This window comes from Urocampus carinirostris, chromosome 5 (assembly GCF_059441175.1).
Source record: "Urocampus carinirostris isolate Australia breed hairy pipefish chromosome 5, RoL_Ucar_1.0, whole genome shotgun sequence".
Lineage (NCBI taxonomy): Eukaryota > Metazoa > Chordata > Actinopteri > Syngnathiformes > Syngnathidae > Urocampus > Urocampus carinirostris.
Window position 1 is genome coordinate 23478646 of NC_142353.1, and position 16029 is coordinate 23494674.

At 36.6% G+C, this 16029-nt stretch overlaps 1 protein-coding gene and 1 long non-coding RNA gene across 2 annotated transcripts; both read right to left on the reverse strand.

Moving 5' to 3' along the window:
* Positions 1-1604: 1604 nt before the first annotated feature.
* LOC148365798 (tubulin alpha-1C chain-like) lies at positions 1605-10295 on the reverse strand. The gene is made up of 5 exons (XM_088336236.1): positions 10154-10295; positions 7080-7104; positions 5485-5707; positions 3059-3207; positions 1605-2976 (listed from the first exon to the last, which is right to left on the reverse strand). The coding sequence occupies exons 2-5, from the start codon at positions 7080-7082 to the stop codon at positions 1999-2001; spliced, it is 1353 nt and encodes a 450-aa protein (XP_088192362.1). The 5' UTR covers positions 7083-7104; positions 10154-10295; the 3' UTR covers positions 1605-1998.
* A 1908-nt stretch (positions 10296-12203) lies between these two features.
* LOC148365799 (uncharacterized) lies at positions 12204-14784 on the reverse strand. Its single transcript, XR_015850509.1, has 2 exons — positions 13809-14784; positions 12204-12832 (listed from the first exon to the last, which is right to left on the reverse strand). It is a non-coding gene; the product is annotated as an uncharacterized LOC148365799 (long non-coding RNA).
* Positions 14785-16029: the final 1245 nt, after the last annotated feature.

Sequence of the window (16029 nt, forward strand, 5' to 3'; positions counted from 1 at the left end):
GCCGCGACCCAGGAAAATTTCTATTACGGGCAATGTTCCCTCTAATTTTCCACGGGTCTGAGCATTCACACAAAGTCGGTGAGCAACGCTTGAAACAACAGTGAGCAACCATAATCCCAAGTGTGGTAAGATAATTAATTATCAAATATGTCCAAAACTTGACATCAAGTTACATTTTGCTGAGTTTCCGGCAATGCAAAATTATTTTTCTCTTCTGAATGAATTGACTCATGTACTATTGCAAAGGTTGTACGGCCTACAAACGTCGTTCTTTCTTACAATTCTTTCACAAGAGATCCATTTCTTTTTATTTCCTGATATATTTTGTCGCATAATATTAACATTTTTGGGGGCTTATTTAGTCGGTTGTAAGATACAGAACTGTACTTAATCACATTTTTTTAGTGGAAGTACAACGTTGGCAACAAGATTCACTTGATATAATTGGACATTATTTGAATGCAACACAAACGTTTTTTTTTTCTCTACTTTTTTAAAAATTCCTTTAAAAAAATCTCGTGTTTATTTTTCCCCGAGCTGTTACTTTTTTCTTTTTGTTCTCTATTTACTTATTTTCCTACATTTCTTTTTCTTTTTTCTGGCTTTTTTCTAAATGTTTCCTTCTTTTTTTCTCTTCCTTTTGTTTTTTTTTCTCAGCTTTTCACAACTTTTTCATTTTGGTATTTCTTTTTCTGTTCTATTCCCCCCTTCCTTTAAGTCATTTTGTGCATAATTTTACATAATATTTGGTCATGTTGGGATTAAAGAAGCAAAAACAACGTGAAGAGCAGTTTAGGACCCGAAAGAGCCGGTTCCTTTTAGTGAGCCGAGCCGAAGAAGCCCGTTCGACAAACTCTGCTTAACTCAACTTTGTTCTACTTCGACTCGACTTCAAAATACCGCATTTAGGACACAACGTCAGGGGAACCCGTGTATTTTTACCTTCAAGCAATGTAAGCTTAATTAATTTTGAGCCCTCATTTTTGTGCGCTGGCTAGATTTTATTGTGCGCTGAGAATGTGCGAGCAGTGTGCAATTGCGCTTGTGCGCAGCTTAGAGGGAACACTGATTACGGGCCATAACTGGCCCCTGGGCAGGACTTTGGACATGCCTGGTGTGTGCAAACGAAGTACAAGTAGTAATAAGAAGTAATACCAATTTGTTTTGTTGCCCAGAATTTTGCTTTTAGGTCCCGGTAGCAGCAAGATGGCAGACAATGTGAGCCTCATGTCTTATAATGAATACAAATTTCTTGAGCTACAGGTCAAGTCATGTCACTTTATCACAAGGAGTCTCAAAAGGCTGCACAGAACACAGATTGTTGCAAACTACAGATTATTATTACATCAGTCCTTGATCTAAAACCTATTCAAGTATTGGTGTTGCCTACTTCTGATCAAAAGGGACCTATTTAGCAGCAATATTCTTAAAAATATAAGTTCCTGTATGTGGGAACAGGATTCTGAGATTAAGCTAGTGCAGTGAAGATTGATTCATGTTGACTCAGCATCAAACCATTATTGTGACTCAGATATGATTAACTTACCAGGTGTCAGGAGCTGCAATCATATCTTAAAATAAATATTCTGGACAAAACAATCAAATAATGTTGGAAATATCCTTTAATGAGCAACTTTGTCAAAAAATGCAAACCCAATTTAAAGGTGGAACGATCCAACTAACATTCGTTTGAGCAATCAAACTTAGCAGCAAGTACAAATAGATTAACATAGTAATCAAACAAATTTACCAATTTTGACCAAAATGCAAAATAAATTTCAAGATATAATGATCCAACTTTGACTTTAGCAATCAAACTTAAGCAAATGCATCAGGATCACATAGTAATCCCAAAAAAATGGCAATTTTGTCCAAAATGCAAAATGAATTTTACGCTAGAATGATCCAACAATTTTTTTGATTGGCGCAATCAAGCTTATTAGCGAAAACGATTAAGATCACATAGTAATCAAAAGGTTTTTTTTTTCTTTGCACTTCTCAGAACTCTTCGCCTTCTTCTCCCTGATCATCAACAGAGTCTGCTCCGACCTCCTCATAGTCCTTTTCCAAAGCTGCCATGTCTTCTCTGGCCTCAGAGAACTCACCCTCCTCCATCCCTTCGCCCACATACCAGTGGACAAAAGCACGCTTGGCATACATGAGATCGAACTTGTGGTCTAGCCTAGCCCAGGCCTCGGCTACAGCAGTGGTGTTGCTCAGCATGCATACGGCCCTCTGCACTTTGGCCAGGTCCCCGCCCGGGACCACGGTGGGTGGCTGGTAGTTGATGCCCACTTTGAAACCTGTGGGGCACCAGTCCACAAACTGGATGGTGCGCTTGGTTTTGATGGTGCCGATGGCAGCATTGACGTCTTTGGGCACCACGTCGCCACGGTACAAAAGGCAACAAGCCATGTACTTGCCGTGACGGGGGTCACACTTGACCATCTGGTTGGCTGGCTCAAAGCAGGCGTTGGTGATATCGGCTACGGTTAGCTGCTCGTGGTAGGCCTTTTCGGCAGAGATGATCGGGGCGTAGGTAGCCAGAGGAAAGTGGATCCGAGGATATGGTACCAAGTTGGTTTGAAACTCAGCTAGATCAACATTGAGGGCGCCGTCGAACCGAAGGGAAGCGGTGATGGAGGATGTGATCTGACTAATGAGTCGGTTAAGATTCGTGTAAGTGGGACGCTCCATGTCTAGGTTTCGGCGGCAGATATCGTAAATGGCCTCGTTGTCCACCATGAAGGCGCAGTCGGAGTGCTCCAGGGTTGTGTGTGTGGTCAGAATAGAGTTGTAGGGCTCTACTACAGCCGTGGACACCTGAGGTGCCGGATAAATGGAGAACTCCAGCTTGGATTTTTTGCCGTAGTCCACAGATAGACGCTCCATCAGGAGTGAGGTGAAACCAGAGCCTGTGCCGCCTCCGAAGCTGTGAAACACCAGGAAGCCCTGAAGGCCAGTGCACTGGTCAGCCTGAGGACATAGAGAAGAACAGTTTGGAGATCAGATAGGTGCCAAGTAACTGCCGGTCCTTAACATTGACTACCGTGCTCACCAATTTACGTATTCTATCCAGCACCAGGTCAATGATCTCTTTGCCGATGGTGTAATGGCCGCGCGCGTAGTTGTTCGCTGCATCCTCCTTCCCGGTGATCAACTGTTCAGGGTGGAAGAGCTGTCGATAGGTTCCAGTACGTACTTCATCTACAGACAAAAAAGGGAACAGTGTAAACTTGTTGCCAACCGGTCGCATTAGACACATTTATAATTTCTGGTAAAGCCAAAGTTTGGGGTCACATAGAAATGTTCTTATTTTTGAAAGAAAAGCAGTTTTTTTCAATGAACTTTGTACTTCTCCAGAATACATTCCTTTCACCATTATGGTGTGGAACAACTATTTTATCTGCATCTGCAAATGTCTAGTTTTAAATGCAATATCTACAGTTTTATAGAGCCAAATTTCCATCAACCAGCACTCCAGTGTTTGCTAATTGCATTGGGAGACTAATCGTTTTATAGAGCCAAATTTCCATCAACCAGCACTCCAGTGTTTGCTAATTGAATTGGGAGACTAATCGATCATGTTAGTGCAGCTTAAAACAAGTAAGCTGGTTAGAGAAATTATAAAACTGACCTTCTTTGAGCTGATTGAGTATGTTGACCCTCACGTGTATGGGTGTGATTACATTTCAGAATTTCCAGAAAAAAACTTCACTGTAAATTCTGCAGTCTATTTTTGTTCTGAAAAATGGATAAAATAAATTCTCTGGGCTTACCCAAACTGGTACTGTACCTCACTAACCACTTGGTATTAAATCAAGTAATGCGACTAGATCAGGGGTGTCAAAGTCAAATGGACGGAGGGCCAAATAAAACATTTGGCTACAAGCCGAGGGCCGGACTGTCCAATCTTTACTGAAACCAAGATTTAACCTACTGAAAACACAACAAATATATTACAATATGATTGTATAAATAAAGCAATATTTTCTTATGACTCTGTCAGTCATTTTTAATTTCAGCAGGCACAAAATACAAATGTCCTTTATATAAAAAACTCATAACATATCTCATAACAACAACTCATAACCATTTTCTATCATTCAATCATCTGAAATTATTAAAAAGAAATATTGCCTCAAAATACAATAAAATAAAGTGCAAAAATCTCTTGTTACTTAAAACCAAAAGCAATCAACACACTGGACCTCATCTGTCCTGCTCAAATGTACATTGACTTTCCTTTCTGGGCTTTCTCTGGGTTAGTGTGAAAAAAAGGAATTACTGATTAACAAATAATAACAATCAAAAGTCATTTTCTCTGCTAAATAGGAGACAATTTTATCAAAAGACTGTTGTCCACATCAAGATCTATTTTCCATGAAAAGCCGAAAAACAAGAAACACTCCCAGGACAGAGTCGGCAAACAAAAACAACATAGTCAACATAGACAATAAAGCTTTAAAATTCCCGAGGGGAACAACAAAAAACAAGACCTTCTTTATGTGCATATTTAACTTTTAAACTTGAACGGAGTAAAAACTTCAAATGTGTAATTGCACAGGAAACATTACTGTATTATTACTGTATTTACATACATTTATATACAGTACTGTATTACTACAACTCTACATTACTTGTTTGAGGCTGACGCTGATACTTTTCCAGCTACCTCCGTGAACATGTACTCCAACTCCCACCTTTTTTGAAAGCCCCGGTTTTCAGTGTCCACCTTCCGTTTAGCCATTGTTGATGGGTATATGTGGGCTAATTTTTGCTGTTATGCTAATGACTGCTGCTGAATAAATCAAACCGCCTCCCGCTTTGCTCCCGCTCGGCGCGTCCCCGTTGCATTGTGGGAAATGTAGTATTCATGCGTACTGCGGGCTGCTGGCTTGCAGCGGCCTGCGGGCCGGATCTAATATATTGATATCGTCACGCGGGCCAGGTAAAACCCTCTCATTAGGCCCGCGGGCCTTGACTCTGACATATGTGGACTAGATGAATGAATCAAACTAGTGGAGTTTGGTCACGGAGTCTCCGTAGTTTGTATTATTCCGCAATGTTTTAGGCTTTTATTCTTTGAGTTGCACTGCACAATACAGTGAAAGCTACCGGTCAAATATTATACACGGTCTCTTTACACCACCACAACGAAGTGTCCAGACATTTCTAACCCTGTCTGACTTTAGCTACTCAACCACAAGGTAACAACGATCTTCAAACTGTCAATTGATGGGGAAGCCTTGTTGATAAATTAACAGTTTAAATTAACAGATTACATTTTATCTATTGATTTAAATAGACAAAATCCATAAACTATCACATAAACATGCATTTTTAAAAAATAAATGCAATTTCCATATCCGTTTTTTTTTTTTGCATTTTGTGTTCTAATATTTGTGTTTTGTCCTAGCAAGTATTGAAAGCATTAATATTAGGTCATATGATGCATAGCAGTTGCGAGACAAACTCGTTTACCGATAACAGTTGGTTCCAGGTCCACAAAGACGGCTCGGGGTACGTGTTTTCCCGCTCCGGTCTCACTAAAGAAAGTGTTGAAGGAATCGTCTCCACCACCGATTGTCTTGTCGCTGGGCATTTGCCCATCTGGCTGGATTCCGTGTTCCAGGCAATACAGCTCCCAACATGCATTGCCGATCTGAACGCCGGCCTGTCCAATATGCACTGAAATACACTCACGCTGTGGGAAGCATAAAAAACATCAAGGTCATTTGTTTGAAATCTTATATTGAATGCAGTGTAGCAACTAGGGACAATTCTGTCGGAACAGTTTCTCTCAAGTTTGTATTTTGTTCTGCTTGAATTTACAGGGTTAGTACGCCGGCCATGGCCAAATTCAAGCCTTTTTAAAGTTTTTTTTCAAGAAAATTTTTCAAGCACTATTTAAAATTAACTGTCGGCTCCTTGAAGAAGACTGGCAACGCAGCAATATAAAGGATCACCGTTAGGTTAAAATTCGATCAAAGTAGTTCTTTTGAAGACCTACAAGGTGGCATTAACTTCACACAATGGATTCTCTCACTGTTATCCAAGTGTGTCGACGGTCCAATCACAGGCAAGAAATGACAGTAATGCATTTTGTGTTCTTTAACCAATAACACATTTAATCCTTAAAACATTATTAAAACACATTTAATCCTTAGAACCTTATCTTATTAGTTTTAATAGTCAAAGAGGCAAATGGGTACTAATGCTTCATGTATGATGTAGGTTTCTGACTCCAGCAATTGCTTAACAAACTACCACACAGGCCTACAAAATGCCTGTTCATTGTGATAAATAGTTGACAATATATGGACATCTGAGAGCGCAAGACTCTAAATCTTTATGTTGTCTTACAATATGCTTATGTTCAGTTGCAGTCTACCCTGAAAAGTCTTTTTTTTTTTTTTTTTTAAGTTTTTAATTTTAAAATATTACATTGTCTCAACACATAATTAGGATTTTCTGACTCTTTCATGGACATAATAATGCATTTCCAGGCGGCCAGTATATCTGGTTAACAAAGGGTTAAGAAGAAATTTGTTGTGAATCAATCCATGGGGTTGTTGTCTGGGGGGCACTGAGCACTGCTGGCAGGAAAAAGAACCAGAAAACCTGACAAACCCTAAGCCAAATATGAAACCAGCAGATATCATCACTGAATGTGGCGTAGAAAATAAAACAGTTTCTGTGTCCCATTTCATTAGTATGTTGCGGTCTCTGTTGGTCAGTGTTTTATCAAAAGTCCTTTTTTTTTAACTTACACTGACAGCACCCAACGACGTCAAATCATAGAACTATGTGGATAGATTATTTTCGTCAATTACAATGGCAAAGCAAAGCCACCATCAAACCGTGTGGTCAAAATGTTTTGGTTCATTCAATGTGTGGTTTATAGAGTTAGACTGCAAATAAAGCTACAACAATTTCACGAATTTACAAGCACTTCACTCAAAATGTAAGCATTTAGCAAACATTTAAAACATTAAAATTCAAGCATTTTCAGAGATTAAGTTCGAACCCTGAATTTAAATGTGTCCCAAGAGAGACATAGAATAATGTACACTCACCATGTTTTCTGAAGGAGAGAGGTCTCTGAAAAAACAAAACAGTTTGGATAGGTAAGAAAATTGTGGTTGAATATTAAAAGGGACAATATGTGTAATATTTGTTCACTAGTTTGCTGTATTGTTCAGTGCAACCAAAAATGAGAGCAACAAAAGCTCAAGAAAGAATACAAACTATGGAGATTCAAAAGGACCAAACCGCACCATTTTTCGTCCAAGGTTTGTTGCCTAGCCTCTTTAATTTTTTTATATTTGGGCGTACCCTTAGCAGCAAGATGGTGGACATGTGAGCTCTAGGTGGGTCTCATCTTATGTCAAATAAAAATTATTGACCTATAAAGAATTAAAAAAAAAAAACAAAAAAAAAAACGGATGTTCGAATGATATGCATTATTGATAATTGAAATAAAATCTTTTTTTACCACTAGGTGGCATCAAATAATACACATTGTCCCCTTAAGTACAAACTCATCACATTTGGATTGTATTTGGCCAAGTTACAGCAAGGGTTTAAAAAACAATCGCAAAATGATCATCTTAGAATTGCAGTTACGAAAAATTCTTATTTTAATGCCCATAATTTTTTGTCACCACGGAAACAAACACAACACCTATTTTGGTTTGTATATTCAAAGAAAACAGACCAATACACCTCAGTACACAAGAGAAAAAACGTAACTAAGAAAACAGAAGAGCAACGGTACCTCGACATACCCAAAGGGATGGAATGAAGTAAATTAACCTGCTTAGAAGATGGCTCCACACACTTGAACGCACTATTGTAAGAACATTTTTTTGTATAATTTGTTTATTCTTACAAAAGAAGTGCATTTAAAAAATGCCTTGCATGTATTGAACTCCTAGTGGCACATTATACATGGAAGTTAGAAGTCCAATGAGGAGTCGGCCAGACATCAGGTATTTTACAACAAGCATGTAAATCAGTCAGGGACATTCCTAAAATAGTTAAGTATTTGTATTATTTTATTGAGTACAAACATAAAACTACAGCAAGGGGTTAAATTGGAGAAAACAACTATATCACACAGTCATTATCATCCTAAAGTTGAAGTGACAAAATTGGCCATCCACACAAGTTTTAAAAGGTGGATTCTGCCATAAAACCAGCATTTTTAGAGAGGTAGAAGAGCATAATATATAAAAATAAAACAAGAACGGTTTAGGGTAGGGGTCTCCAAACTCCTTGTGTTGCTGGTTGCATTGGTTTGAAAAAAAAATAGCAGAGGTGCCAGGCCAGAGGAAAAAATAGCTGATTGATATATTTCATTTTTTGTGCATGCCAATAGAGTCTTAGAGGAAAATGGAGATTAAGCCAATTCATTTTTTCATATTTGCTTTTATCCGCACAAGTTGTATTTTATTGTTTACAAAGGAGCCATCAAATTGATTTTGAAACAATGTATTTATTTACCGTACAAATAAAAACTTTAATCAAGAGTAACACCGAAGTAATCTCAATTTTTAAGCACTCAACTTGCTCATTAGCATTGAAAAACTATATGCAACAAGAGTACTTCAGAATTGTTTTATTGAATGAAATGTAATATTTTGATAAATAAAAATTATTTTAAAAAACTATATATATATATATATATATATATATTTTTTTTTTTTATGAGAATACACAGGGACCAAGTGATTGCAATCGTATTGCCTTAAACAAAGACTTCTATTTCACATCAAATGGGATGCGAACAGCGTCTGCACACTTGTCTTTGTTTGGGTGGAGTGGTGCGTAGCTCTGGCGACATTCAGTGGACATCTTAAGAACTGCAGGTCATTGACAAGAAGTGGCTTTTTTTCCCCCTGTGCTTCTCTCGGCATCGTCTCGCGGGCTGGACTAAATCTGTTGGTGGGCCATGTACGGCTCATGGGCCGTACTTTGAGACCCCTCGGTTAACAAGTGGTGTTTCATACCTGCTCAAATCTCCCCAGTACATCATCCAAAATAATCAAATCTGGCTTTTGTATAAATGGCATCTGTGTTCACGTGGTGTCAAAAATCGGTTCCATTTAGGAAATGCAAAGGTTTGCACAGATCAAACAAAAATATTAGAGTGTACCAAATATAATGTTTAAAGCTTTGTTGTCAAAATCAAAGGATAATAGCCTGTAAGTTCAGTATTTTCAAAGGGTTATCAGGAGTTTGTAGAGCAATCTTTAACATTTGGCAGTTTGTATTGTCACGTTAATTGTTTTACAAAAGCATTTAAATATATATGCAGCTCAGGAACGCAAGAAAAGTCTTATTCTATTCTAGCCCTTTTGGTTTTGGAGAAGTTTTCTTACAGAATTGCGTTTTCAAATTTTTCAGGTCAGTGTGAGGGCATTTTGCACAATTTTGGCACACAGGTTACACTATGCAAAACAGCTCAAAACTAAAAAAAAAAAAAAACTTTTGCAAAGAGTTATCTGCTTCAGGACATTGAATGCAACTCAGGACAGTGAGAATTTAGGTTCTAGTCCTTTTGGTTTTGGGACAGCTCATGGTGAAGGAATATATATATATATATATATATATATATATATATATATATATTTTTTTTAGTTTTGACATCCAAGTTTTATGGTAATACACCCCAAAACGGCAAAGGCATTTTTTTGTAGTTTTGACATCCAGGTTTTAAACTAATAATTAAAAATAAAACCATTTTCTGTTAAATGTTTTGTTGCTGCTAAATTGTATTGCACTCCTTCCCATTAGACTACTGTTAAAATGCACAATTCTTTCATCGCATTCTTATTAGAAATTACGCCAATCTTCAAGCTCTATACTTCGTTATCATATTTGCCAATTTATAAATGCAGATCATTTCATTTCATTTCATCCTGACGGTAGTTTATCTTATTCCTCTTTTAAGTCTTTATTACATCTTGTCCCTGGGGTAACATGTCTAATCTTGTGGGATACAATGTCTCACAACGTTACCATTAATGGCAATACAAACATTTCAATAACAAGTCGAAAACAAGTATTTATTTTTTGAAAGAACTTTTAACGATAACCCCCGAGGAAAACCACCGTAAATATTAATACGTGAGACGATTTGACTTACTTTGTAAAACAGGAGAAAGGACTCTAATGTAGACACGCTGCTTTTACACAAAGAAGTTGAAGGCTCCCTCGTCTTTTAAATAGAGAAGTGCAAGCTTTGATGAGTCGACGTCATAAAACCTCAAAAAGTGTTCACACTGTGACGTCATCACCATGCGCCATCGTTCTCAGTACTTTACGGACGTTAGAAAGCGTAGTAAAAGATGTACCCGTGTGACGTCAGTGAACGGCGTTATGTAAAGGGTGCCCACTTAAAAATTGTGTTTGTTTTTTTACGCGTTTTTAATGAACATCATTACAAAAAAAAAATTGGCGTCAAACAACAATACAAAGTTAACCATAAAATACAGAGGTGGAAAAAATGAAACTGAATAAGTAAATAAAATAAAGCAAAACAATAATTATTAGCACGTCTACTTAATAAAATTGGAATCCCCACAGGAAAAATAACAATAACATTTTTGTCTCCCACAATATTTTATTCTAAGCATTAGCCTGTACAGTTTCACAATTGTCTTGTTAATTTACTAAAAGTCAAGTACAGTCATATTTATTCATGTAGCCCTTAATCATAAAAAGTCTCAGAGGGCTGCACAAACCGCCATTACAACATCCACTGATTTGAAAACTAAATGAGGCTAAGGAAAAACTCCAAAAACCTTAGGATGAGGAAAATGGGTGAAAAAAATGAGAATGTGCTGCACATGAGGTAGTACAATATCCTACTAGATTAGCTGGGAAAATTGATTAGTCTCTCAGAAACAGTCCTCTCTTGAATTAAATCCTACCTCTCAGATTGGACCCATTATGTTAGATACAGTGATGTGAAATCTGGCCTATTGTTGTTACCTGTGGCGTTCCACAGGGCTCAATACTTGGTCCCCTCATTTTCAGTATTTACATGCATCCACTGGGTGATATTATTCACAAGTATAATATTAGTTTCCATTTCTATGCAGATGACACGCAACTGTATCTGCCAATGGAGGAAACTGCTCTGTTAAGTTGTTGAAAATGCATCACTGAGATAAAAAGATGAATGTAATTCAATTCCTTGTGTCTTAACCGTGAAAAAAAGAATGAAAGGTCAATCAGTGGGCCAGCTCAATGCCGTGACTAATTCTCAAAAACTGCTCTGAATCTTGACAAATGTAAAAACAAAACAAAAACAAAAAATAGCACAACTCCCTGTTCTTCATGTACATAGTGGAAGCAACACTGTTAATGACACATTCTATGGAAGTTTTTTTTCTTTTTTTTCTGAAAGACTGTGAAGTTACTGATCTTATTTGTATTCTCTTCAGTAGCCAAAATACATTAGAATAGAATAGAATATACCTTTATTGTCATTGTTACAAAATGGGTTAACATATTGTGACAACGAAATTAATGGTCTTAAAGGATACTTTTACCAATTATATACATAATTATATATATATATATATATATATATATATATATATATATATATATATATATATATATATATATATATATATATATATTATAAATATATATATATATCCCAAGGCAACAGAAATAAACAAATACAATTGGTGCCTGGCAACGAAAGATGTCATCCACTGTTTGATTAAGATCATACAAAAAGACATCACACATGCTAGACTTGCAATCACATTTTTTTACGCATTTAAAAAAAAAATATCGCATCATTACAAACAAAATTGCCACTAAACAGTCCAAAAAAATACAAAGCAGACAATTTTCAAGGGAATAGAAAGTGCTGCAGAAATACAGAAAAAAACCTGAAAATAAATAAAGTAAAAAGTAAAACAATTATGACTTGCTTCATTCGACACGAGGGGGAGATTCTTAAGCATATCGTTCATCACTAACACATTGGGAATGTTGATCATATTCAAATTTCTGACCCCCCAAAACAGCTGGTTTATATTTTTGATATTTTTGTGAATAACATAATTTGCTATATTTAAAATAAGATTAATTGCTCTTTCATCGTTCTTGATTTGTGAGATAAGTCAGAATGTAAAATGATCTCTGGGTAATGTGTTAAGAAATGTAGAGTGATGCAGAGCTGAATATCTTAATTTATTGATTGATTGACTTCTTTCTTGAATGTTCATCAGATACAATGTTACAAAGAACTCAAAATCAACAACTTTGATAAACTATTAACAAAACAGAAAGACAAAAAGGGGCTGGTGGGAAAATACCACAGTTAATCGGCACTTTTCAAATTCATCAAATTGTTTAACCACAGTATTATAAGGCATTACGTGTAATATGAATCACATCTCATCATCACATAGGAGAAAAGGAAATAAACATGAACACTTGATAAAAAACATGAAACAATAAAAATGGAACTATATTTTTTTATCACAGATTTGATTAAACATAATCACACACAAAATTGTATTAAACAATTTCAATGAAAGCATATATGTTTTTTGTGCATGTTGTTGTTTTTTACTCTTTCTCTCGCCTTGCCGCTTCCTCCTCATTTAAAGCATTATAAAAAAATAGTCAGTCTGCAACGAATGAACCAATCGATCTTTTTTTTATAATAGAACGTGAGAAGATCATATGGTCAGTGGTTTCAATCTCAATGCTGTAAAATGAGTAGATGTTATCTTCAATTTGAAAACGTGATTTCAATAAATTCTTGATGGCTAAATATTGTTCGGAAATGACATTCCTTGTAAAAGTGGTAGAGGTATCCATCTATCCATTATCTGCACCGTTTATCCTCAGTAGGGTCGCAGGGGTGCCGGAGCACATCCCAGCTATCCTCGGGCAGTAGGCAGGGGACACCCTTAACCGGTTGCCAGCCAGTCGTAGGGCACACAGAGACAGACAACTCACTCGCCCATTCACACCTAGGGACAATTTGAAACGGCCAATTAACCTGACATGCATGTTTTTGGAATGCGGGAGGAAACCGGAGTGCCAAATTGAAATTTAAAAGCAGTCAATCTGCAACCAATGAACAAACCGTTATTTTTTCTAATAGGACATGAGAAGAACATATGGTCAGTGGTTTCAATATCAATGCTGAAAAATGAGAGGGGGAGAACATGCAAAATCCACACAGGGAGGCTAGCTGAACTTGAACCCTGAACCTCTGCACTGTGGGGCTGCATGCTAACCACCCATCCACCGTACCGCCATGGTAGGGGTATGTAAGGGTTTATTTTTTGATTATTGAGAATTTCAGCCATTATAGGGACATGTTGCTTTCGAATGCCATTCACTTGGATGGAGTGAAGTACCATTCACATTTAAAATGCTCATAACTTAATATTCCACCATTATCATCCATTAGATGTGACAATGACAATATGTTCCTCTCAAACAAAGCTTCGAAAAACAATGACTTGTTCCTATGTAATAAATAACCGCATAGAAATACATAGAAATAAATAGAAATAAATAGAAATTACAGATGATAAAAAATAAATTCCTCCAAGCATTTCAAATATAGTTCAGGGGACAATACCAGAGAAAAATATTATTAGGTGTCCATGTTTGAATCCATTTTATTTTTGGCGTTTCCATTAAAGCGGTCAAAATCTATTGCTTTCAGGCCACCTTTACCCATTTTTTTTTAACCGTTTGACTTTTTTTATGCAATGTGGTTTTTTTCTAAAAACAAATCTAGAGGTGGGTGCCACCAGGCTGTATTTGCCCAAGATACAACACAGGAAATGGTAAAATGATCCAACTACCAACCAAAGTTAAAGGGCATTTACTTGATGGTTTTGGTTATTTGTTTGGAATTTCTTGGGAGTATGCTGCATGTATAGACCTTGATAAACTTTACGTTTTGGTCAAATGGATTCGTCTTTTGATAGATATGTCCCGTTGAAGCCATAAATCAGGTTGAGATTTTCATAGTTTTTATGTCATTTTCCAAATGTATGGTTGTAAATCTAGCAGCAGACATTTTTCAGGGGGCATAAGATTGTATGGCGCTACGTGAAAAAATAGCTATGTGTTTGGGAAAAATATATTTATAGTTTTACTTATTTTCCTATATACTCTTAAATGCTGTTGCGAATGTCACTGCGCTATTTTGAGATACTCTTATACTTATTATAAGTATACAAGCACTGCCTTGAAAATGTTGTTTATCCTAGTGTTTTCTACTCTATTTTTTATGTTTACGTTTTTTATTGCGTGTTTTCTCTGGAGTGGACACTTCTAATCTTGTTAACAATGTTTACTACGATGTTATCAATGACAATAAATTTTGTACTCACAAATGTACTATATATTATGTATCACGTATCATGTTTTCATACAGGACCATTAACGCTAATATGATGATTTGTTATGTGTGGTTCGTGAACAAGTTGGCTTTATGAGCCGACTCTTGAGATCCGCCTCACCGTAAAGCAATTTTGTTGTTCGTTTAGTGGCAATTTTGTTTGAAATGATGCAATATTCAATACAAAGTGTTTCAACGAACGTGGTTTGAAGGCTGAGGCTTATGACGTCATAAACATCTTAAGAAAAAAGCGGTACACATCATCTGTTGCCAGGCACCAAATGTTTTGTTTTTGTTTTTTTGTCGTGGGAGAAGTTGCATTCATTGGAGGCGTGCTAGTGTGTATATCCATTAAATATCTGCGGCGGTTATCCTCAGAAGGGTCGCAGGGTTGCTGGAGCCCATCCAAGCCATTTTCGGGCAGTAGCCAGGGGGACACCCTGAACCGGTTGACAGCCAGTCGCAGGGCACACAGAGACAGACAAATCACTCGGCAATTCAGACCTAGACGCACATATATGATAATTGGTAATAAATTTCCCGTGCACGAGGTGCTATTCAAATCTATCCTGAGTCTAGAAGTATCCTGTTGTCATTTAAGACCATTAATGATGACTTGATACCAAACTGAAAACAAGTATGGTCGGTAACTCAACGTTCTTTTAAGCAAAAAACGTACAACTTCATGAGAATGTGTCATTAACAGAGTTGCTTCTTCTCCGTACATGATGGACATGGTTGGGAGAATTACTTTAAAAATGTCATCCAATACGGTTACTAGATACCAGTTAAAAAATGAAATCAGTAACCTAATCCGAATACCCTAATATTGTAGTAATATAACTTGATTACTTTCGCTTACTTTTGGTTTACTCCAATACTAAAAATACTAATAAAAAACAAAATAAACTAAACATAAAATAAATTACTTAAGATATGAATTTATTTAAGATAAAGGAACAATGTAACACTGAAAAAGAAATAGAGAAAACCAAACTCATGTAGTCCCATTAAACATTTCACATTATAACCACATCACAGTCTTGCTGGTCAACACACTGAAGAAACCAAGCTTTTGTTTCTGCTAGTTCGGTGGTAAAATGTCATGTTGTGTTTTTGTGTGCCACAATCGTAAAAAAACGTTAATGATCGTATATTGAAGTTTTACAGGATCCCAGCGGACATTCCTGATAAAAGAAAAAGAGTGTTGGGGATGCATTCAAGCAAAAAGATTGGACCGAGGCACTCATAGAAAATGCTCGGGTTTGCAGCGCACATTTCATATCAGGTAAGATAAATTAACGGTTTGTGATTGTTTCAATCGAGTCTATATTACTTATGGCAAAAGTATGTTTTTTTTCTTAGCTTTAGCTGTTAGCGTGGAGCCTAAATGCCATAATGGGATGCTTCTAAAAAATGAAAAACATTTTTTTTAGTAAGTATACATGAATAATTAAATTTTTGGTTTGAACAATTTTATTGACACTATTAACAGCAAATAAACAATGTGAGGTTTGAACAATTTTTCTCGACAATTTTAATTGTGTGCCCAATGTTTGTTTGGAAGGTGTGCCTGTCTTTATTTTCGGGCCACACAGTGTTTACAAGGCTACCGTTTTCATTTA